The sequence below is a fragment of the Nyctereutes procyonoides genome, unplaced genomic scaffold (assembly GCF_905146905.1).
Source record: "Nyctereutes procyonoides isolate TBG_1078 unplaced genomic scaffold, NYPRO_anot_genome, whole genome shotgun sequence".
Taxonomy (NCBI): Eukaryota; Metazoa; Chordata; class Mammalia; order Carnivora; family Canidae; genus Nyctereutes; species Nyctereutes procyonoides.
The window spans coordinates 49,993,675-50,019,540 of record NW_026575052.1 but is presented as its reverse complement, the minus strand read 5'-3'; the positions used below and the strand labels follow the sequence as shown (position 1 = coordinate 50,019,540).

The 25,866-nt window shown below is 39.7% G+C and overlaps 1 protein-coding gene across 4 annotated transcripts in view; it reads left to right on the top strand.

Moving 5' to 3' along the window:
• The first annotated feature begins 13,325 nt into the window (after positions 1–13,325).
• ANKHD1 (ankyrin repeat and KH domain containing 1) overlaps positions 13,326–25,866 on the top strand; it is a 121,561-nt gene continuing 109,020 nt past the window's right edge. For 3 of the 4 annotated variants that reach the window (XM_055331304.1, XM_055331305.1, XM_055331303.1), the window contains exon 1: positions 13,387–13,852. In XM_055331304.1, coding sequence (XP_055187279.1) covers positions 13,562–13,852 — 291 coding nt within the window. In that variant the 5' untranslated portion in view covers positions 13,387–13,561. Of the gene's footprint in view, positions 13,853–25,866 lie in introns of all 4 variants that reach the window. The other variant, XM_055331307.1, reaches the window with a different exon arrangement.

Below are 25,866 nucleotides of genomic sequence, written 5' to 3'. Positions count from 1 at the left end.
GGTGCAGCGGTTTAGCGCCGCCTGCAGCCTAGGCCGTGATCTTGGAGACCCAGAATCGAGTCCCACGTTAGACTCTCTGCATGGTGCCTGCTTCTCCCTTTGCCTGTGTCTCTGCCTCTCTCTCTCTCTCTGTCTCTATGAATAAATAAATTTAAAAAAAAAATCGGAAATAAATAAATAAATAAATCCCACTATCCCACCATCCATAATCTCTGTCCGATGACTGTCACTTTTGTTTTGCTTTGTTTTTTGGTGTTTTTTTTTTTTTTTCTGTATTTAAGTAATCTCTACAGCTAACATGTGACTTGAACTCATGACCCCAGGATCAAGAGTCACTTGCTCTTCCAACTGAGCCAGCCAGGTGCCTCTGATGTTTGTCATTTTGATGTATGGAAATACTCTATTCATTGTAGTGTATTTAAAATATTATACACCTTTTGTATATGTGCTGCCAAAGCGAGCACTACACCTTTTGTTTTATAAATTTATTTTTTTATTTAAAATAATGTGAGCATCATTTTTAGTGACTATAGAATCAAATCATATACAAGAGTTAGCCATTTTCCTGTTAGATATTTAAGTTGTACTAATTTTTTCCTTCTTTTTATTTATTTATTCATGAGAGAGAGAGAGAGAGAGAGAGAGAGAGAGGCAGAGACACAGGCAGAGGGAGAAGCAGGCTCCATGCAGGGAGCCCAATGTGGGACTTGATGCAGGGATTCCAGGAGCAAGCCCTGAGCCGAAGGCAGATGCTTAACCACTGAGCCACCCAGGCGTCCTTGTACTAATTTTTTCTATATAATGTTTTTGTGCCTATGTCTGATTGCTGGTTTTTTTTTTTTAAGTCATCTCTACACCTAACATGTGGCTCAAACCCAGAACTCTGAGATCTGAGAGTTGCATGCTCCATCAACTGAGCTGGTCAGGCATCCCAACTCTTTTCTTTTTTAAGATTTATTTGTTTATTTCCAAGAGAGAAAGAGAGAGAGAGAGGACATGAGTGGGAGGGGCAGAGAGAGTGCTGAGTGCAGAACCCACCAGAGGGCTTGATCCCATCACCATGAGATCATGACCTGAAACGAAACCAAGAGTTGGATGCTCAACCAACTAAGACCCCCAGTCGCTGGCACCCTCTTAATCATAAATTCCTAGAAGTCCAAAGTAATAAGCATTTTTTTATTTTTAAAAATATTTTATTTATTTGAGAGAGAGAGAGAGAGAGAGAGAGAGCAGAGCAAGAGAGAGCATATTTGGGGGAGTGGCAGGGAGAGAGGAAGCAGACTCCTCACCGAGCAGAGAGCCCACAGGGCTTGATCCCAGGACTCTGGGATCATAACCTGAATGGAAGGCAGAAACTTAATGTTCAGGTGCCCCTAAACACTTCTTTTTAAATTTATTTTAAATATTTTATTTATTTACTTATTTGAGAGAGAGAGAGAGAGCACAGGAGAGCATAAACAGGGGTAGGAGCAGAGGGAGAGGGAGAAACAAACTCCCCACTGAATAGGGAGCATGATGAGGGGCTTGATCCCAGGACCCTGGAATCCTGAGAACCAAGACAGATGCTTAATTGACTGAGTTACCTAGGTGCCCCAAAGGAATAACCATTTTATTTTATTTTTATATATATTTATTTTTGTTTGTTTTTTAAAGATTTTTATTCATTTATTTGAGAGAGAGAGCATGAGAGAGAGTGGATAAGCAGGAGGGAGGGGTGGAGGGAGAGGAAGAAGCAGATTCCCCATTGAATAGGAAGCCTGATATGGGACTTGATCCCAGGACCCCGGGATCATGACCTGAGTCAAAGGGGCAGACACTTGATCAATTGAGTCACCCAGATGCCCAGGAATAAGCATTAAAAAAATTTTTTTTAAGATCTACTTTCTTGTGAAAGTTTATGAAATTTATTGTGATAATCATTTTGCAATATATAGGTATATCAGATTATTACGTTGTACACCTTAAACTAATACAATGTTAAAAATAAGTTATATCTCAACAAAACTGAAGAAAATCCAAATAAAAAAATTTAAATTTTAGAATAGTTTTAGGTTTAAACTTTTTTGGGGGGGGGATGGAAAGAGAGTCTTTTTTTTTTAATTTTTTAAAAAATTTATTTATGATAGTCACAGAGAGAGAGAGGCAGAGACATAGACAGAGGGAGAAGCAGGCTCCATGCACCGGGAGCCCGATGTGGGATTCGATCCTGGGTCTCCAGGATCGCGCCCTGGGCCAAAGGCAGGCGCCAAACCACTGTGCCACCCAGGTATCCCAAAGAGAGATAATCTTAAGCAGGTTCTACACCCAGCACAGAGCCTAGTGTGGGGCTCAGTCCCACAACTCTGAGATCATGAACTGAGTTGAAATCAAGAGTCAGATGCTTAACCGACTGAGCCACCCAGGCGCCCCATAGAAAAGTTTTAGCTTTTTTTTTTTTAGATTTTATTTATTTATTTATGAGAGACACACAGAGGGAGGCAGAGACATAGACAGAGGGAAGAGAGCATAAACAGGGGTAGGAGCAGAGGGAGAGGGAGAAACAAACTCTCCACTGAGCAGGGAGCCTGATGTGGGACTTGATCCCAGGACCCAGGATCACACCCTGAACCAAAGGCAGATGCTCAACCACTGAGCCATCCAGGCATCCCAAGAATAGTTTTAAGTTTAAAGAAAACTTGGGAAGATAGTACAGTTTCCACATAGCCCATATCCAATTTCTTCTATTTACTAATATCTTACAGTAATATGGTACTGTGTTGAAATTAATAAACCAATATTGACATATTATTAGCTAACTGATACATTATTACTAAGATTCATACTTTATTTAGATTTACTTGTGTTTATTTTTTTTACTTTTTAAAGATTTTATTTATTTGAGAGAGAGAGAGACAGAGAGAGAGAGAGAAAGAGAGAGACATGCAAACTCCCTGCTAAGCAGAGAGCCCAATGTGGGGCTCAATCCCAGAACCCAGAGATTATGACGGAAGCTGAGGGCAGATACTTAACTGACTGAGCCACCCAGGCATCCCTACTTCATGTTTACCTCATGTCCTTTTTCTGTTCCAGTATGCCATCCAGGATACCACATTACATTTTGTCATCATGTCTCTTTAGACTCCTCTTGACTATGACAGTTTCTCAGACTTTTCCTGCATGTAATACTAAGGGAATACACTATCAATACAAGTTATTACTGTTGATGATAATCCTGATAACCTCGCTGAGGTAGTGTTTGTCAGATTTCTCCAGTATCAATTTACTCTACTTCCTCTTTCCATATTTTACTCTTTGGAAGGATATCACTATGCACAGTTCAAACTTAAGGACAGGGGACTTAAGGCTTCACCTCTTTAAGGGCAGGGTTTCTACATAAATTTAAAATTCTTCTGTTTGGAAGACTTACCTATTCTCCCCATTTATTTATTTACTCAAACATTTATTTATACCCATAAGAACTCAAGGATATTTATTTTATACTTTGGGCCATAATTCAATACTATTTATTTATTCAAATTATTCCAGCTTTAGCCATTGGGAGCTCTTTTTTTTTTTTAAGATTTTATTTATTCGAAATAGAGCAAGAGAGAGAGCATGAGCTGGGGGAAGGGCAGAGAGAGAGCAGACTCCCCATTGAGCAGGAAGCCCAATGTGTGGGGCTCAATCCCAGGACCCTGGGATCATGACTTGAGCCAAAGGCAGGCATTTAACTGACGGAGCCACTCAGGTGCCCTGGGATCTCGTTCAGTTAGCTCCTATTATCTCTCTCAGATACCCTCATTATTTTGTACACTCATATTATTTATGTGTGTCTGTGTGTGCATGTGCACACATATGCATGCATGGATGTTTACTACTTTCTGGCACTTTATAAGATGCTCCAGGTTCATCTTGTATATTTCCTGCCTCAATTCTAGATTCAACCATTTCTCCAAGGAGCCATGGTTCCTCTTACTGGAGAATGTTATTAAAAACCAAGATGTGGGTGCAAGGCGTGCATGTTGCTAATGGAATGTTATTTCTAAGTCATCTCAGCTAAGAGAGCAAGAAAAAATGTGTGTGTATACTAACATATGTATATACACATATCTATACACGTTTCCACTTGTAATTATATTAAATAGGAGTTCTGATCTCCAACTCTAATTCTTTACCACACAGATCATTCTAGCCTCCTCCCCTTGCTTATCTGTAAACTCCCACTCCAACAGTGAGAAAGTAGGCTCTCACCAACTGCCATCTATTTACATGGTTTTTCTTTTTCTTTTCTTTTTTTTTTTAAGATTTTATTATTTATTCATTCATGAGAGACACGGACTGAGAGAGAGAGGCAGAGACACAGGCAGAGGGAGAAGCAGGTTGCATGCAGGGAGCCCGATGTGGGACTCAATCCTGGGACTCTGGGATTGTGCCCTGGGCCGAAGGCAGGCGCTAAACCACTGAGTCACCCAGGGATCCCCCTACGTGGTTTTTCAATTCCAATACACATACATGGTTTTAGAACTGTTAATGCACATCCCCAGGGAGAATCAACTTTGTCAACTAGAGTTTAGTGCTCATATGCTGCTGTTCCTTTTGCCTTTAGTCTTAGCCATAACTGGTATCCAAAGCTATGTAGGTCAGTAACTTTTTTCTTCATTCCCTCACTGAAGTTGTTTTACACATTTGTAACACAACTAGATTTTTTTTTTTTTGGTCACCATCTGCATTCCATTCTTACATCCCTTGACCTACCAAGTAACTTAAAACATTTTTTTCATACATTAAAATTCACTCTTTGTACATAAAGTCTGAGTTTTGACAAATGCATAGTGTCATGTATCCATTATTACAGTTTCATACAAAATACATCATAGAGAATTTTACCAGTCTGAAACATCCCTGTACTTCATCTATTCAACTCTTTTCCCACTCCAACTCTTGGCAGTTATTGATCTGTTACCATATTCACAGTTTTGCCTTTTCTAGATTGTTACATAAATAGAATAATAAAGTATGCAGCCTTTTTAGACTGCTTTCTTTTACTTAGCAATATGCATCTAAAATTCATCTATGTCTTTGCATGGTTTGGTAGCTCATTCCTTTTTACTACTGAATAGTATTCTATTATATGGTGATAACACATTTGTTTATTCATTCACTTTTTGATGGGTACCTTAGTTGCTTCCATGTTTTGGTGATTATGAATAAAGCTGCTATGAGCAATCACATGCTGAATTTTATGTAGATATGTTTTCCATTCAGTGGGTAAATACCTAGGGAGTGCAACTGTGGATTGTGTGGTAAGACTATGTTTAGCTTTGTAAGAAACTTCCAAACTCTCTTCCAAAGTGAATGTACCGTATTGTATTCTCACCAGCAGGGAATTCTTATTCTTTGCATCCTCACCAGCAATGGGTATTGTCAGTTATTTGGATTTTAGCCATTCTAGTAGATGGAAATAAAAACTTAAAGGAAGGATTTTTTAGTCAACTCTATGACCAAGGTAGGGTGCAAACTCAATCCTGAGATCAAGAATCACAGACTCTATAGGATGAGCCAGCCAAATTCTCCTAAAGAAAGGATCTATTTGATACATAATGTTACATTTCTCTTCAGAAATTCTGTATCAGATTTTCTGGAGTAACTTTTGTTTCTATACTCCTTATTCCCCACATTTAATCAGGTACCAAGTCATGCTGATCCTTTATGATTGCTAACAGTACATTTTACTCCATCTGATAGTCACTCCTCTGATCTGGCCTTCATTACCTCACAGTTGGACTGAGTACAACAGCAAGACTGTTTATTTCCCAGACTCTGGTATTTCCTTGTTCTTATAAAACTCAGGCAATGCAGCCAAGACAAAACAAAATTGAAATCATCCTTTAAAAATTTTTATCATGATAACTTTGCTTTTTAAGAACTATGGTGGGTGGCCTATTGAATCAAATTTAAAGCCCTCAGTCCAGCATTTAACATTTCTTTAACCAAATTTCTCGTGAATTCCAGTTTTGATTTCTCTATAGTGACCAAGTTAGTCTTTTATCGTCCTGACATACCTTTGAAGACTTTCACTTCTTTGTCATCATTCCTGTCATTTCTTTCCATTTGGAATGCTTTACCTCTTCTATTTCCCTCAGTCACTGTCCTAGCCAAAATGGTCATAATCAAGTTTTCCCTAAGTAAACTTACTCCATTTTAATATCTTTTATTTTTTTATTTCTCTTTTATTTTCTATCTACTCAGTGCTGTAAAATAGTTTGTTATACTGTCTTGAATTTTTCTTTTTTAATTTTTATTTATTTATGATAGTCACAGAGAGAGAGAGAGAGAGAGGCAGAGACACAGGCAGAGGGAGAAGCAGGCTCCATGCACCGGGAGCCTGACGTGGGATTCGATCCTGGGTCTCCAGGATCGCGCCCTGGGCCAAAGGCAGGCGCCAAACCACTGCGCCACCCAGGGATCCCTTGAATTTGTTTTCTATTATTCCCTGTACATTTTATCTACCTAATCATCAGCAATAAGTATGTGTGTGGGGGGGTGTGTATCAGTATAGTTGAAAGGAAATACATGACTCTTCTTTCCTTTACATTTTCTCTAAAGCACTTGGCAGACTGCCATGCAAATAGCAGGAATTGAGTAAATGTTGGTTGAATGAACAGATAAGAAAATTGCAAAACTTATTTGAAATAAGTTTATTTAACTTAAATATTTAATTTTTTATTATACAAAATATGGAAAAAACTAAAAAAAGTCTAGAAGATACAAATATTCAAAAAAGTAAAATAATTGTATAAATCTCTGTGTAATTCCATTGCCCAGATATAATTACTACTTTTTGTGCTTTTTTAAAAAATATTTTTAATTTTATTTTAATTTTTTAAAAATATTTTATTTATTTATTTGAGAGAGGGAGATAGCAAGAGAGAGCATGAGCAGCGGGGCGAGGGAGAAGCAGGCTTCCCGCTGAGCAGGGAGCCTGACATGACGCTCCATTCCAGCATCCTGGGATCATGACCTGAGCTGAAGGCAGATACGTAACCCACTGTGCCACCCAGGCACCCCAAAGATTTTTTATTTTAGAAAGAAAGAGAGTGCACATGCAAGCAAGAGGAGGGGCAGAGGAAGATGGAGAGAGCTGAATCCTCAAGCAGACTCCCTGCTGAGCGTGTAGCCACACATGGGCCTTCATCCCAGGACCCTAAGATCATGACCTGAGTGGAAACCAAGAGTCGGCAGCTTAACTGAATAAGCTACCCAAGCACCCCTTTTCACTGTTTCTTTTTTTCAATTTTATTTTTCAAGTAATCTCTGCACCCAGTATAGGGCTTGAACTCACAACCCTAAGATCAAGAATGGCATGCTTAACCAACTGAGCCAGCCAGGCACCCCCCCTCCCCCCATGATAATTACTACTAATCTCAGTTTTACATGTAACTGACCATACTTTTTCAATGTATGCACCATAGACATGTAGATTAGAAAGCTACATATCTGTAGCACTGTTTGTTAAGGGGGAAAAAAGGAAACAATCTAAATATTCAACATTATAGAGTGGATAAATCATCTGAACAGAATACTATAATGTAGTAAACAAGAATGACAGAGCTCTTTATATGCTAACATGGAATATCTCTAGAATGAATTAGGTGAGAAAAGCAAGATACAGAAGTGTGTATAGTAGTATGCTGCCATTTGAGTTTAAAAGGGAAAAAATAATTGACATGTATGAAATTGCTTATATATTTAAAAATCTCCAGAAGAATACTTTCTTTTTTGAGAGAGAGCACACATGCACATGCACTGCACAGGATGGGGGAGGGGCAGAGGAAAGGGGGGTGGGGAGGGGGAGAGGAAGAGAGAGAATCTTAAGCAGGCTCCATGCCAGCACAGAGTCTGAAGTGGGGCTCCATCTGGCAACCTTGAGATCATGACCTGATCTGAAATCAAGACTCGGATGCTTAACAAATGGAGCCATTCAGGCGCCTCTCTAGAAGGATATTTTAAAACCTAATAAGATGGTTTGGGCAGCTCTTTCTGTGCACAGGTCCTGTCCTCATGCTTTAATAAACCCACCATAAACAAACAAACAAACAAATAACCTAATAAGATGGCTTGCTTATAAGAGAGGATCTGAGTGTTTAATGGGTAAAGTAAAATGACTCCTTTCATATGTTTTTAAAATTCTTTTTGAAATTTGAACCATGTGACTATATTAACTATTCAGATTTCTTTTTTTTTTAATTTTTATTTATTTATGATAGTCACAGAGAGAGAGAGAGAGGCAGAGACACAGGCAGAGGGAGAAGCAGGCTCCATGCTCCGGGAGCCCGACGTGGGATTCGATCCCGGGTCTCCAGGATCGCGCCCTGGGCCAAAGGTAGGCGCCAAACCGCTGCGCCACCCAGGGATCCCACTATTCAGATTTCTTAATGTGAAATTACATGGTCTAAGAAATTAACAATATAGTTAGAAAAAACAGAATTTTTTTTTTTTTTTTTTTTAGAAAATGTTTTAAATTAAATGTTTCCAGTTGTTATAAAAGAGGAAGATACCAAATTTGGTGGCAGGCAGGGATAATTTCACATAGAATTCTAATTAGTAGGTCTATAAGAAAGATATAATGGGGGCAGCCCCGGTGGCGCAGCGGTTTAGCGCCGCATGCAGTCTGGGGTGTGATCCTGGAGACCCGGAATCGAGGCCCACATCAGGCTTCCTGCATGGAGCCTGCTTCTCCCTCCGCCTGTGTCTGTGCCTCTCTCTTCGCTCTCTCTGAATGAATGAATAAATAAATCTTAAAAAAAAAAAGAAAGATATAATGGTTGGATTATCATATCAGTTTATCTGATTGATGAAGTTCCTCTGCCCTTGAGGGTACCAAGGGATCAACGTGATATAGTGGGAAGAGCATGGGTTTTGAGATAAGGTGGAAATAAATTCAAATCCTAGCTTTTCCATATATCGGTCCTAGAAACTTGGGTAAGTTATTAAATCTTTTTGGAGTTTCAACTTGCTCATCTAGAAAATGAGTGAAATCTTGATAAGTTCATTATAAAGGTTAAAATATTTAATATCCAAGTGCAACATATTTGTAGTTTTCTTCTTTCCTTACACAGACAAACTGAATTGTGATGCACTGACATGCAGAAATTAAATGTCTTGAGAAAATGCAAGTTGCACATGGAAGAATTACAGCTAAAGTAGTTAAAGTAGCTTACATTCCTGTATCTACAATTTCATTTGTCAATCTCATATTTCTCACAAGAAATGAAGCCTTTTATTACTTCAGAAGTTTTAAAAATCCTTGGGATATACAGTTTTTTCTTTTGCCTTTTCCTTCTATGTCTGAAAGATAGTCAAAAGGAAAAGAGAGCTTTGAAATACACTACAACTACACCCTAATCAATATTCCTGCTGGGTTTTGGGAGGAAAACATTTTATTCTAATGTTGATTCCTAACAAAAAAAAAATATATATATATTTCTAACTATATATATATATATATTCACTTAAAAGAGGGATTTTGCTCTCTTTTGCTTATTTAGCATTTGAAAAATTAGTGTATCTTCTGTTAGTGGCAAATACCAACTTAATATATGATGTATCAAAACCAACATTACCCAATAAATCACATTAAACTTATTAATATTTTTCATTGAATACTTTAAGTGTGATTTGGTTTATTTACTTAATGTATTACTACTTGATATAGTGATGATTTCTCAATTAGATTTCACTTTTGTTATACTACATTATGTGGTATATATAGAAATATTAAGTTACTATATAATACAGTCTCAACAATAGTCACCAAAATCTATAAGATTGGGAGTTTCTAAACCCTAAAATGATTACTCAATTGTCGTCAAACTCCTGGCAACAAGTGTCTCAAGTAAAGATCCAGGTGAAAAAAGATTATTGCTCAATGATATTTTCCTGGCTATACTCAGGGTTGATTGCTAGGTACTGAGTAAAGAGTATATATTTCTCTTTCAAATATATTGGGAAAAATGCAAATGCCTAGATTTCCTTTCTCTCTGTTCTTAAGATACATTACATTTGTTCAAAGAATTTAATGAGTTTGTTCAGGGAGTTGCATCAGAAATTATTTTTGTATTAGTGATAGGAATGACAAGCAGTTCCTTTGTAATGCTGCACCAGTCAATACCTGTTTTTGCCTAAGGATGTATCCATACCAATTCTGGATAATCCAGCTTTGAAGTGGGTTGGGCAGAGCTGGGTTTCTTTTGTTCATGCTATTACTTTGGGTTGTGACCTAGTCACACATGCATTCAAAATTTAAACAGCACTGAGAATACAGGCCAATTAAGCCCATAGGTTCTAACTAAAGACAGTACACAGGGCATTTATATCAAAATAGTTTTGTAGAAAAGGTCAAGAGTTTTTTCCATTTCCTACAATTTATTATCTAGAAAGAACATTCACCCTAACCTTCTGCTTATAGAAAACATTCCTTAAAAAAAAAAATCATTTATCCACTCAGGAGAGACACACACACACACAGAGAGAGAGAGAGAGAGAGAGAGGCAGAGACAGAGAGGGAGAAGCAGGCTCCCTGCAGGGAGCTGGACATGGGATTTGATCCCCAGATCCGGGATCATGCCCCAAGCTGAAGGTAGGCACTCAACTGCTGAGCCACCCAGGCATCCTGAAAACGATCCCCTGAAAACGATTTTTTTTTTAAACCTGAAATGCCAAAATTAGAAATTACCAAGCTAGGGGCACCTGGGTGGCTCATCCAACATCTGCCTTTAAGAAGCTCAGGTCTTGATCTCAGGGTCCTGGGATTGAGCCCCACATAGGATCCCTGCTCAGCAGGAATCCTGCTTCTCCTTTCCTCCTGGATGGTGCTCTCTTGCTATCTCTGTCTCTCTCTCTCAAATAAATCTAAAAAAACAAACAAACATAAATTACCAAGCCAAAGAAATGTTCACAATCTTCAAAATGTTCTTTAAGTTTGGCAGAACCAAGTTTTTAAAAATTGTTTTATATATATGTTTAAGATTTTATTTATTTATTTTTAGAGATTTTATTTATTTGAGACAGAGAGAGAGAGAGCACAAGCCGGGAGGAGGGTCAGAGGGACAGGGAGAAGTAGACTCCTGGTTCAGCAGGGAGCCCAATGTGGGACTCAATCCCAAGACTCTGGGATCATGAGCTGAGCTGAAGGCAAACGCTTAACCAATTGAGCCACCCAAGTGCCCCAAGATTTATTTTTTTGAGACAGACAGAGAGAGAGAGACAGAGAGAGAGAGATCACCAGCAAGTGGGGGGAGGGGCAGAGGAGGCAGGAAAGAGAATCTCAAGCAGATTCCCTCCTGAGCAGGAGCCTGACTTGGGTTGGATCACACCACCAATGAGATCATGACCTGAACAGAAATCATCAGCCAGTAGCCTAACCGACTGAGCCACCCAGGTGCCCCAAAAATCGTTATATACAGAATTTTCAGATTATAGTTCAAGGGAGGTGAAATGTTAACAATTGCACAATCAAGATATACAAAGCCCTTTGTTAGAGTTGCAAGAGAGGAGACATGCCAAATCTTTTGCTTTTTGGTCAATCTAAGTCATATGGACATTCTCTGGGTCAAAGGACATTTGCCATACAAACTTCACCAAACGCCTTTCTGGTGATCCTTGATCATAGGTTTAGTTGAAGCATGAGTATTTTATTTTATTTTTTAAAATTTTTAAAAGATTTTATTTATTTATGATAGAGAGAGAGAGAGAGAGAGAGAGAGAGAGAGAGAGAGAGGTAGAGACACAGGCAGAGGGAGAGGCAGGCTCCATGCCGGGAGCCGGACGTGGGACTCGATCCCGGGTCTCCATGATCGTGCCCTGGGCCAAAGGCAGGCGCTAAACCACTGAGCCACCCAGGGATCCCCGAAGCATGAGTATTTTAAATTTTATATTCCATCTTTATTGACAAGGGGAATAGAGGGATTGAGATAGAAGAGATAATAGAAGTAGAGACAGATGGTTAGAAGAGGGAAAGACACCTCTGCACGCCCGCCGCCCGCCCCCTCCTCGGCCCCCACCTTAGCTAGCTTGTTTCGAATCACTGAGATTTGACAAGAATTAGGTTGGTTGGCAGGGCCCAGGGGTAGGGGGAAGCCTCCTGAAGGAAGAGTAACTAACAAAAATGGGTCTTCCAGTTTGGCACTTTGCTAATTGCCTTATGCTAGTTACCTTATGTATTCATAACAACGCAATGCGGGACGTGCTGGTATTAGCCCCATTCTACAGATGAATGAACTGATTCTCAAAGATTAAACACAAAACGCCCGTAGGTCATACAGCAAGTGAGTGGTGGCGGCAGAATTGGAAACTGCTCCAGATCACGCACTCCTCACACCGCTCGGGTCTGATCTCCTCGAGCTGTTCGCGGGCTTCGCACCTTCCTTCCTGGGACAGTTCCCAGTACCGAGGCATGGCGCTGTCCAGCCCTCAGCCCCGCCGCCCTCCACAGGCAAGAGAACGCGGCCCCGGGGGGCCATCCCGCGCGCAGGTGGTAGAACTGTCGCGCCCAAGCCCGTCGCCTCGCGGCGGTCATCCCCAGCAGCCCCCCGGGGCTTCGCGCTCGGGGTTCCACTCGGAGAGCCTGGAGGGCCCAGGCAAGAACGGCCCTGCCACCTCGCCTGTCCCAGCCCCCTACTCCCGCCCAAAGAGCCAGAGGCAGAAGTTACACAATCTCACCTGTCCCAGAGGTGGCGACCGCTCGAGTGACTGACGCTTCGCTCCTCCAACCAGGGACTGTCAGGAAGGTGGAGACTAGATGAGGATGATTGCATCTTTCCTCCAATCCCCGTGCAGCGACTCCCCGGCCGCTGTCTCAGCGCCTCGCGGAGAGCGACAGGTGGGAGAGCTTCGTAAAACTTCCGTGCCTCTTGCAATCCTTGACAGAGAAGCCCCAGAATACTGAGGGTGAATTCTACTCCACATCTTACCAATCCTTGCGGGTCGTCACCTCTGCCGTAATGTTAATCACAAGTGGAAATTCCCCAACCCTTTCCCGTCACCTCAGATGGGGGCGGGAAGAATGATACTATTGCGGGCCAATTGTATCACGCGACGTCCTGTGACAAAGTGATCGACGCTTTATGGCGCCAATGAAGCCTCTCATTGTCATGGGTCACCGTGACTGACCACAAGACGAACTAATCCACTTTAAGGTCGTGATGCGATAGTTAGGGACGTTGACCAATAGACGTAGAAAAAGACCGGAAGTCGGCGCCTGGGGTCTGCGAGGCGGGTGTTCGCAACCGCCTAGGCCTGCGCGGGTCAACGCAGCTTGGGGGCCGCGAGCCAGCAAGCGGCGCGTGACGAAGAGCCTGAGCGACGGGTCACCTTGGCCAATGATCTGCAGCCGCTGGGGGGCTACAGCCAGTGGCGAGTGTGGGGGGCGGGAGGCAGCAGGTTAGGCAGTGAGAAGTTAGTGGCGCTGCTGGGACGGGGGGAAGGAGAAGCTTCTTCCTCCTGCTGTTCCTCTCGTTCCGGGGATCGGCGGCGGCGGTGGCTGTGAGTGACTCGGCAGCGTCTCCGGCGCCGCGTGTGAACCATGCTGACCGATGGCGGAGGCGGCGGCACCTCCTTTGAGGAGGACCTGGACTCGGTGGCTCCGCGATCCGCCCCAGCCGGGGCCTCGGAGCCGCCTCCGCCGGGAGGGGTCGGGCTGGGGATTCGCACCGTGAGACTCTTTGGGGAGGCTGGGCCCGTGCCGGGAGTCGGTGGCGGCGGCAGCGGTGCGGCCGGAGGGGACGCGGCGCTGGATTTCAAGTTGGCGGCTGCCGTGCTGAGGACCGGGGGTGGAGGTGGTGCCTCTGGCAGCGACGAGGACGAGGTGTCCGAGGTACGCTTCCAGGACCCCTGCCTCCCATACGGTGTGAGGCATGAATTCTCTTTGGGCCGGCACAGGGCCCGGGCCACCTTCTCGCTCCCCGGCAGAGCCGTTCTCTGACAGCGATCGGCTCCATGGCGTCAGTGGCAGCGGTGCGGTGCGGGCCTAGTGCGCCCTCAGCTTACTCTTCAGCGGTAGGCTCGAGCCGGCCGGGTTCCCGTCACCATCCGTAGACCCACAATGGGGAGTCCTTTGGTCTCTAAGCTTCGCGCGGGAACAAGGACTCCTCTAGCTACCTCCCGCCCACCCCGCTTTGGAGATGGGGGGGGGGGCGGGGTCTTGCCAGAGTCCCTGCCCTTGGTACTGAGAGACCGAGTGAGACTGGGAGAGGGAGACAGAGAGACACCGAGACCGAGACAGAGCTGGCTAGCTGAGAGAGCATTTCCACTATATGCCTGTTCCCAAAGTTGAGTTCTCTGTCATTTATTTGCCCTGTGCCTTACCTTTGTAGAAAGAAGAGTTCTTAATTTCCTTTTTTAGTTTGAGACAGGTTAGTACGAAGACTCTCTCTGCTTTTACCCTGAGGAAGCACGTGAGTCTTGCACCTGGGACCTTTTGTGAAGTTACACAGGAAAAGGAAATTCCAGTGCATCTTTGAGCTTCAGCAAAACTGAAGTCTGTAGATTTTTAGGCTTGGAGTAGGTAAAACAATGAATACCTTTTGTAGCATTTAATGATCAGATCCTTCATTTCTTTTAACTCTTTAACTCTTAGGTCTGAGCAATGTGGGATGGAAGGCATTGTCCTATTTTGGTCCCTAGGGAAAAGGTCCCTATATGTTTATATAAAATATATGTACTTTTTTTTTTCTCCTGACCATGGTTTGGATTTAGTACTGTTCCTTGATGGCTATTGTTCTGAGTGCCCAGAGTATTCTATTTTGGTTCTAAGGTGCCTGGTTCATTCCCCTATGACCAATTATTTTAGCCTCTGATCTTGGTGTTAAAGTACAGAGATTTCTCTGTATACAACTATCCTGGCTGCTGTATTTGAGAGGAATAAAAAACTGTTTGTGGGTTGCAGAATACAGTTAGTGCATTGTCTTACCATTCCACCATTGTCTTGCCATGTCTGAACAGGGGTTCATTTATATTTAAAACGTTAATGCATTTTCACTCCAACGTTATGCTTTGAAAAAAAATAGTGTGTGGGATGTAAGGGAGCTAGTCCCTTGAATGTCTGAATCTTTAAATTTCACTTTAAGAGAACTAATTTCTAAGTCAAAGTGAGACAGGATTGTATTTGAGTAGGCAATTATGGGGAAAGTTTCTGGAGCATCTCTACTCTTGTGCTTATGGATGACTTTCTTTTATCCTTTCAATGAAAATTGATTAGAGAGGAACCTAAAACACATGTACTTTTTACCACAAAATAAAGTGGGCCTACTTTTAGGTTCTAAAAATTAGAGTCTTTTTTTGGTTTTGTTTTAACTTGTAAGAGAGACTGAAAAGGTTTGCTTTGGTCTACATGTGATGTCCTTGATTTTCTGGACCATTTTTTACATAATTCTCATAGGTGAAATGAAAGATGACTATTTCACTTTTACATAAATAGTATTCTTAATTTTTTTCAGGAGAGTGCTGGTGAGCCTTCAAAGTCATAAATCTCTAACTTTTTTAGCTCATGTGTTATATCTGGGAAATGAACTTTTTAACTATTTCTCTGAGGCTTGTATACACATAAACACACATGCACAGACAGTCTCTCTCTTCCTCTAACTTACTGTATTTCATTTGGATTTCCCATACCGTGTGATTCTGTGAGCAGAATCCACACCATTTTTTGGGTGTTCATTGTGGAAGTTATTTTTGATGATTCTTACACCCATTTAGATTAATGGTAGAAGAACTCATTTTCCTGTTAAGTTTTCTGTACCTAAAAAGGATTTAGGTATTAAGTGTATATGGATAGGCCTCATTTTTGGAAGGAATGTGTCTGGGATATCCAGAGACTTTACCATAGTCTTAAGATAATGCTCAGTGTGAGAAAAAAAAAAAAAAAAGATAATGCTCAGTGTGTATATAGATTTTTTTTCTTAAATTGTGGATAAAAAAATTTTGTTTTTATGTCTTCTTTCTCCTATATCATATAGATAAGAAATTCCTGGAGTATCTAATCTTTTCTGTACAGTATGTGTGGTAGAGTATAGTCTATGTATTTGTGAGAGAAATAACCTCTTTTGCCCAAGCAGATTTCTTTCTTTTCTTTCACAGGATTAGCTGTCTTCTCCCATATTATGGCCTTTGAATTTCCAGTATAAAGAGACCATAATGTTCACAAAACACTCACCCAATTGGTATTTGATAAATAATATTAAAATCTTTATTTTCATCTTCTCTAGATGTTTTAGAACCAAGTATTTAGAATCTAGACAGGGATCCCTGGGTGGTGCAGCGGTTTGGCGCCTGTCTTTGGCCTGGGGCGCGATCCTGGAGACCCGGGATCGAATCCCACATCGGGCTCCCGGTGCATGGAGCCTGCTTCTCCCTCTGCCTGTGTCTCTGCCTCTCTCTCTCTCTCTCTGTGACTATCATAAGTAAATAAAAAAAAAATAGAATCTAGACATCCAGAGAAATAAGGAGTTATTTTATAGTTTGAGAGTGAAGTTTGTGTTTTCTCCAAATGGGGCAGGACTCAGTGAGAAATAAGAAATGTGGAAGCCTAGTTTATTTGCTCTAGAATTAGTTGAAGTCATACATTTGGTGTGCAGAGGCATAGATACTCTAAGGACCTCTTTTTTGTTCATTATAAGAGCCAATAGCTAAGAAAAAACAAGCTATTTTCCCTTGCTGGCTAAGTCAAAAGACCTTTTAGTTTAAGGAATGGGCTGGGTCTTTCTGTAAATTTTTATTAGAATTGTACAAGCTTAGAGAATGCCACCATTTGGAATCTTGATTCTTGTTTTAAACCTTGGTAAATATCTGTTTTGTATTTCTTCAGGCATAGCAAGATGTTCCTTAGCATCCAAAGCCTTGAATAGAAAGCAGAACTTGCATTGGGTCCTATTGAAATGTACCATTGTTCAGAATAGAGATCAGGTTGAAAATTCTTTAAAAAATAATTTTTAAATGTTGACTTTAGATTAGGAGTCTTTTTTTTTAAGCAAGTAAAAATGAAGAAAATACCTAACGAAAATGCATTTGTGAGGTTTATGACTTAATTTTTCACTGTCATAAGAATGTATGCATATATATATGCGTGATATCCTTTCAAAATTATAAAAGTCATATAGTCTCATGTTGAAAAATTCAACAGTGTAGGTAGTAGATATAAGGTACAAAGTAAAAGTCCTCACCTCCCACTAACCCTTCAAATCCCATTCTTCAGTGATAACCAATGTTAAAATTTTTCTTTCAGTTAATTTTCTGGGCCTGTATACACACCCGTTAAAGACAGATACCGAATTAGATAGCATACCTTTATTTTATTTTGTTTATTTGACAGAGGAGAAAGCATGAGCAGTGTGGGTTTGGGGGCGGGGGAGGGTGGTACAGATGGAGAAAGTCAGGAAAGAGGGAGAAGTAGACTCCCAGTAAGCAGGGAGCCTGACCTGGAGCTCAATCACAGAACCCTAAGATCCTGACCAAAGTCAAAGGCAGATGTTTAACCGACTGAGCCACCTGGGTGCCCAGACAGCATAGTTTTGTATCATAAGGTTTTTTTCTTATATTGAGGCAGGTGCATATTTATAATTAGATAGAAGCACACAAACACTGTATATAGCAATTTATAGCAAATTATAGCAGAAGCTTTGTAGGGATTTTTTTTTCCTGAAAAATATTTTTATTTATTTATTTTTAAAGATTATTTATTCATTCATTCATTCATTCATTCATTCATGAGAAACAAAGAGAGAGGCAGAGACACAGGCAGAGGAAGAAGCAGGCTCCATGCAGGGGAGCCCCACGTGGGACTCTATCCCAGGTCCCCTGGGCTGAAGGCGGCGCTAAACCACTGAGCCACCTAGGCTGCCCCTGAAAATTATTTTTAGAGGCAAAAGTACCACTATACAATTTCCATTTTGATTTTCTCTATTTGAAGAGGAGATGTATCAGGCAGCCCCGGTGGCGCAGCAGTTTGGCGCCGCCTGCAGCCCGGGGTGTGATCCTGGAGACCTGGGATCAAGTCCCACGTGGGGCTCCCTGCATGGAGCCTGCTTCTCCCTCTGCCTGTGTCTCTGCCTCTCTCTTTCTCTCTGGGTCTCTATGAATAAATAAATACAATAAAATCTTTAAAAAAAAATGAGGAGATGTATAATTTCCTTTAGAGTTCCTTATAATCTATAATCTAGAGGCAAAGTTTCTCAACAGAAACATGCTGACATTTTAGTCCAGATAACTCCTGTTAGAGGCTATCCTGTACATTAGCAACATCCCTGGCCTTTACCTACTAGATGCCAGTAGTACCCACCAGTTGAGAACCATAAATGTCTCCAGATATTGCTAAATGTCTCCTGGGGACAAAATCACCCTGGTTGGAACAATGGTCTCTAAGAGTCCATTCTTATCAGCAGGGATGGCAATTTTGAAAAATTCATTGTCCATGAAAATAAATTTCTAAAACACTTTTATGGGGACTTTGTTCAAGGTAGAAAGGGCTTTATTCCATATATTATTAGTAGCGATGAACTAGGAAATATAACTTTGTATTCCAGGGAGCAGATTTTGGAGAGATTGTAAATGTTTACAGAAGGAAAAGCTACATTTTATCACTATCACAATTTGTTACATTGCATAAGTATCAACTTTGCATAAGTTTCATTCTGTAAAGCCTTAAGACTTTACATATAAAATGATATATTGGGGATCCCTGGGTGGCGCAGCGGTTTAGCGCCTGCCTTTGGCCCAGGGCGCGATCCTGGAGACCCGGGATCGAATCCCACATCGGGCTCCCGGTGCATGGGGCCTGCTTCTCCCTCTGCCTGTGTCTCTGCCTCTCTCTCTCTCTCACTGTGTGCCTATCATAAATAAATAAAATTAAAAAAAAATAAAATGATATATTGATAAGTATGGTTATATGAATGGTGGGTCAAACCAGAGCTTATTAGGTTTGGATGGAGGAAAACCTCATTGTGAAACTTGAAGGATGAAGGGTTTTCTTATGGTTATTATTTAGTACACTCCAGTAGGTACACCTGTGTACAATTGATGAGTCAGAGTGACGGAAAGGCAAATACAATGAAAAGCCTTGAACTAACCCCCTTCTCCCAAGTATCTTGCCCTCTACACTTTAATGTTTTTTTCTTTCAGAATTTATGGAAATACAAATATGTGTTTTTATTTTCCCTATTATATAACAAAAAAATAACATACTGTACTGTGTGTGTGTGTGTGTGTGTGTGTGTGAGAGAGAGAGAGAGAGAGAGAGAGAGAGAGAGAGAGAGAGAGAGATTTCTAAGTGGTAGATTTGAGAAAGATTTGGACTTTATCTAATGAGAGTGATAAAACATGTTAAGAATGAAGCATTGGAGATGAGTTTAAGCACATTTCTTCTGGAGTCTATCTGGTGGTGATATGATAATGTACTAGATAACTTCTGAAAAATCAATTCAGGCCTTCTGATGAAATGATAGATAAAAGATTACACTTTGACGAGAAAACAAAGCAGTTTTTAAAAAGTATTAGTCTTGAATTGGCAAGTAAAAAGAAAAGAAATGAAGAGTCTACCTCTTTTTTGTTTTTTGCCAGATTTACCTTTCTATATAACCAAAGGTATAAGAAATAAAATCAGTTCCTTTCTTTTTTTTACCTATTATAAATGAACTATTTCAACATATCTCTCTTCTTGGATTTCATTATTTACAATTTTCCTTTCTTGTTGCTTGTTTATAAAATCATAGAATCTTGTCTCATTTTTAGGTAACTGCTACCATTTATGGAATACTGCATAATATATGCCAGAACCATATTAGATACTTTTGTTATTTTATTTCATTGTTTCAACACACCTTTCAGGTAGATATCTACATTTTTATAGATTAATAAATGTAGGCTCAGTGCAATGATGAATCCATAAATCATAAAACAAAAGAATGGTTAAAATGTTACATAGCTAGTAAGTGGTAAAGCTAGGATTTGAATCTAATACTGAATCCAGAAACCATGCTATTATTGTGCTTCTTTAGATTAGGAAATAGACAGCTTTTGGTTATGAAATACTGCTTTTCCCTAAATGCTTGCTTAGTCCCTGTAGAAATTTTCATATATCTAAAGTAGAATGAGAAAAGTAAGGACAGTGTAGTGAATTTCTCATAAAGCTATTTTTCTTCTCATTGTTGCAAAATGAAAAATTGAAAATATCCATATTTGACAAAATATGAAATTAGAAACAGCATGTCAGGACACTGAGCAAAACCTTACAAGTCTGTATACCTTGAGCTAAGTGACTTGCCCAGGATAACACAGCTAATTTGTAGTAGAAAATAGGTCATCTGACTCCCATTATCTTACTTGTCCTTCTGACTCTTTCTTTTCCGGTCAGTTGTACCAATGAATTTAATTAGTTGCTTAAGACATGCCTGTCTCAAATCAGCATATAATCCATAGTTGACCTTGTTGGAAAAATTTTATATTATTTAAGGAAATTGATAACTGCTGTGTAGATCAGTATATTAGGAAGGCAATTAAAAGTATACCATTTAGGGGATCTCTGGGTGGCTCAGTGGTTTAGTCCCTGCCTTTGGCCCAGGGCGTGATCCTGGAGTCCTGGGATCGAGTCCCACATCGGGCTCCCAGCATGGAGCCTGCTTCTCCCTCTGCTTGTGTCTTTGCCTCTCTCTCTCTCTCTCTCTCTCTCTGTGTGTGTCTCTCATGAATAAATAAATAAAATCTTAAAAGAAAAGTATACCATTAAACAAAAAAGTATACCATTGAGTATACATTGAGGAGCACTATTCTTTTTTTTTTTTTTTTTTTTTTTTAAGATTTTATCTATTCATGAGAGACAGAAATGCAGAGAGAGAAGCAGGCTCCTTGCACGGAGCCCAATGCAGGACTCAGTCCTGGACCCCTGAGCCGAAGGTAGATGCTCAGCTGCTGAGCCACCCAGGCATCGCTTTTTTTTTTTTTTTTTAAATTCTATTTGCCAAGACATAACACTCAGTGCTCATCTCGTGGAGGAGCACTATTCTAAGGTAATTTTGTAATTAAACTTACTTGAAAAGTTCAGTTCTTGTCATTATCTTTAAAAATTTAAATAAATATTAAAACTATGGATATAGAAAGGCATATTCCCCTACTTTGCACCTTTGCCAATATGGAAAATGTTGGTTTTGTATATTTTTACACTCTAATTTGTAGAAATTAAAATATGGGGCAGCCCCGGTGGCTCAGCGGTTCAGCACCACCTTCAGCCCAGGGTGGGATCCTGGAGACCTGGGATCTAGTCCCACGTCAGGCTACCTGCATGTGGAGCCTGCTTCTCTTTCTGCCTATGTCTGCCTCTCTGTCTCTCTCTCTGTCTCTCATGAATAAATAAATAAAATCTTTTAAAAAAATTATGTGTGCTCTTCTCTTGGTAGTTAATGACAGCGTGTAGTTCATATGAATGATCATTTGCCTTGTGATGATTGACTGGCTTACCTTTCTTCTGGCCAGTTTTACCTAAACCAGGAAGAAAGTAAAGTTGTATATAAAGCTCTATTTTATTTATTTGCTAGACTAAAATTTAGCAGCCGTTTGTGACAGAGCACATTTGATCTTCCTCCTTTACATACATTTCTGTTCTCATAAAGTTTTTCCCATAATGGATGTTTTCAGTAGTAGAAAGGGTATTTGTTTTTGTTTTTGTTTTTTTTTTTTTAAAGTAGATATCCCATTGTATCCTAGCTGTTTGATATACCTGCATTAGTGTGCAATTTTGAAAAGAGAAAGGCAAGTATACCCCCAGGCGTTGGCCTTAAGAACCAAAGAATTGTACAGGAGAGCAGTTTATTAAGTTGTCGAGGTAAGTTTGATTTGTTTAACAATTTATAATGAGGACATTTAGATTGAGAACAAGCTTTTTGTTTGTTTTTGTGTGTGGTAAAATATACAGAGACAGAATTGACCATTTTAACTATTTTTTTGTGTTTTTTTAGTTGTCTTAGAATATACATAGAAAAATTTACCATTTTAACCTTTTTGAAGGATAGAGTTCAGTGGCATTAAGTATATACACATTGTTATGCAACCATCACCAGCAGCCATCTCCAGAATGTTTTCAACTTCCCAAACAAATTCTGTATCCATCCCTATCTACCCTTCCTCACCCTCTAGCAACCACAATCTACTTTCTTTCTCTGTAAACGTGACTACTCTGGGTATGTGTGACTGGCTTGTTTCACTTAGCATTATGTTGTCAAAGTTCATCCGTGTTGTAGCATGTGTCAATTTCATTCCTTTTAAAGGCTAAATACTATACCATTTTGTGTATATACCACATTTTGTTTATCCATTCATCTTTGATGGACACTTGGATTGCTTTTATCTTTTGGCTATTGTGAATATGCTTCTATGAACATGGGTGTACAAATACCTGTTCAAGTTCATTTGTTCATTCTTTCTTTTTCTTTTTCTTTTTTTTTTTAAGATTTTATTTATTCATGAGAGAAACAGAGAGGCAGAGACATGGGCAGAGGAAGAAGTAGTCTCTCTGTGGGGAGCCTGATGTTGGACTCAAATCCCAGGACCCGAGATTACCACTTGAGCCAAAGGCAGATGCTCAACCACTGAGCCACCCAGGTGCTCAAGTCCTTGCTTTCAATTTTTCCGGGTACTGGGGTTACAGGATCATTTAGTAACTCTATTTTTAATTTTTTGAGGAATTACCATACTGTTTTACATGGCAGCTATAGCATTTTACATTCCCATCAGAATTGCACAAGGGTTCCTATTGCCACACATTCTAGCAAATACTTGTTATTTTTTATTTTGTTTTTGTTTTTGATAATAGCCATCCGAATGAGTGTAAACTAGTATCTCTTGGTGGTTTTATTTTGCACTTCCCTAATGATTAGTGATGTTTAGGATCTTTTAATGTGCCTTTGGCCATTTGTATGTCCATTCAAATCCTATCCCCATTTTTAATTGGGATGCTTTTTCATTGTTTAATCGTAGATATTCCTTGGGTATTAACCCCTTATATATATAATTTGCACCTATTTTTTTCATTCCATGGGTTGCCTTTTTACTCTGTTGATATAGTGTCCTTTTATTCCTCAAAGTTTCTAATTTTTTTAAAAATTTTTATTTATTTATGATAGTCACAGAGAAAGAGAGGCAGAGATATAGGCAGAGGGAGAAGCAGGCTCCATGCACCGGGAGCCCGATGTGGGATTCGATCCCGGGTCTCCAGGATTGTGCTCTGGGACAAAGGCAGGCGCTAAACCGCTGCGCCACTCAGCTTACCTATTTTTTTTCCATTTGTTTATACTTCTGCCATCCTATGTGTGAAGTTGTTGCCAAATCCAGTGTTGTGAAGATTTTCTCTGACGTTTTCTTCTAAGAATTTTATAGTTTTAACTTTTAATTTAGGTCTGGGATCCATTTTGAGTTAATTTTTGTATACAGTGTAAGATCAGTATCCAGTCATTCCTTTGCATATGGATATCCATTTTTGCCAGCACTATTTGTTGAAAACCCTATCATCTCCCAATTGATTGGTCTTGACATCTTTGTTGAAAATCAGTTGGCCATATATTGGAGGGTTTATTTCTGGCTTGTCTGTTCTTTTTTTTTTTTTTTTTTATAAAGGTTTTATTTATTCATTCATGAAAGACACGGAGAGGGAGGCAGAGACATAGGCAGAGGGAGAAGCAGGCTTCACGCAGGGAGCCCGATGTGGGACTCGATCCCAGGACCCTGGGATCACGCCCTGAGCCAAAGGCAGATGCTCAACCGCTGAGCCACTCAGGCATCTCTGGCTTCTCTGTTCTATTCCATTGGTCTGTATGTCTGTTTTATGCCAGTATCACACTTTTTTTTTTTTTTTTTGATTACTACAACTTTTCTAGTAAGTTTTGAAATCAGGCAATGTTGGTTTTTCAAATTTGTTCCTTTTCCAAGATTGTTCTGACTATTCAGGGTCCCTTGAAATTCCACATGAATTTTAGGATGAGTCTTTGGGGATTGCATTGAATCTTTAGATTACTTTGAGTGAGAACAAGTTTTAGTGCAAATCTTAATGTAATTGTTTTGGGGCACCTGGGTGGCTAAGCTGGTTAAGAGTCTGATCCTTGATTTCGGCTCAGGTCATGATCTGTGTTGTGGGATCAAGTGCTGCGTTGGGTTCCGTGCTTGGCGTGGAGTCAGGTTGGGATTCTCTCTCTCCTTCTGCCTCTGTCCTTTCCCCCCACTGTCTCTCTTTTTCTCTCAAAATAAATAAATAAAATCTTTTAAAAAGCTTAATATAATCGTTTTATTACATTAGATATTAGCAAATCAAAAGGTTTGAATTTGACAAAATAATAAAAATCATCTATAATAGGGAAAGGTTGTAGGAACACTCAGTGATGTCTTCCCTAAAGACATTGAACCCAGTTAAAATGGAATAGTGTAGATGAGTAGATGTTTCTGAAATATAATCCTCATTTTTTCCTGATTCATTCTCATATTGACTAACTTGTGATTGATCACAATGCTTCATATATTGATTAAATGCTAGGAAGAATATGTTTTATTTATCCTTTATATAACTAGTGGTGAGTTCAGTTTTAGAAAAATTATCTCAGTATAGTATTAAAGCTAGATAAATGAACCTGTAATATTTTCTTTAATGATGTAGAATTGAAATTTCACATTACATAAGCATTTTATGAAATCTTAGAAAGTAAAGCTTTGGTCTTGCTAGTTAGTTGATACCTCGAGTGGTACGCTTCGGAAGGACTTTCAGTTCTTACCAGCTTCTGATTTTTTTTCTCTGTTTACTTATTTTTCTGCTATATCTCTACATTTTAATTTTTACCTTTTAAAAATTGTAGTCACTAAATTCAGTAACATATGTGAAACAAACTGTCGTTATCAAAGAGCAATCCCAAAAGGGGCAATAGTCCAATTATATTGGATACATTGTCTTTGTTGCTTACTGAAAGTTGCAGGAATAATACAGGAACTCCCCCCATATATCCTTTATCCAGACTCACTAATGTGTTCATGTTATATTGTCCTACTCTCTCTCTCCATTAACAAATAAATGAATAATTTTCTGAATCATTTGAAAATAGATTGTATGCATCATGCTTCTTTATCCTTAAATTCTTTTTTTTTTATCCTTAAATTCTTCAGTGTACATTCCCTAAACATTCTCTTACATAGCCACAGTACATTTATCAAATTAGGAAATTGAACACATTTCCAAGGTATTTTTCAAAATCAGATTCCCGAAGTTTAAAAAATTGAAACTTAATCCACATATCATAGGTTCACTCTTTATGTACAATTCAGTGGTTTTTAATATATTGACAAAGTTGTGCAACTACTACCACTATTTTTTGAAAACATTTTCATCACTCACCAAGCAAAACCTTGTACTCATTAACAGTCATTTCCCACCCATCATCCAACTTCCATCCCATATTCTCTGATAATCACTAATGTGCCTTTGTCTTCGAATTTGCCTAGTCTGGGCATTTCATATAAATGGAATCATATGACATGTGGTATTTTGTATCTTGCTTCTTTCACTTAGCATATTATTGCCAAGGTTTCTACATGTTGTGACTTGTATCAGTACTCCATTTGAAAAATAATCCATTTTGTTCATTGATTATTTCTACATTTTGGCCAGTAGGAATAATGATGCTTTGAACATTTGTGTACAAGTTTTGCATGAACATTTCTTTTCAGTTCTCTTGGGTGTACACCTAAGGAGTGGAATTGCTAGATCATATGATAACTAACTCCAGGGTGTTTGACTTTCTGAGGAACTGCTAAGCTGTTTTCTATGCAGCTGCACTATTTTATATTCCTATCAGCAATGTCTGAGGGTTC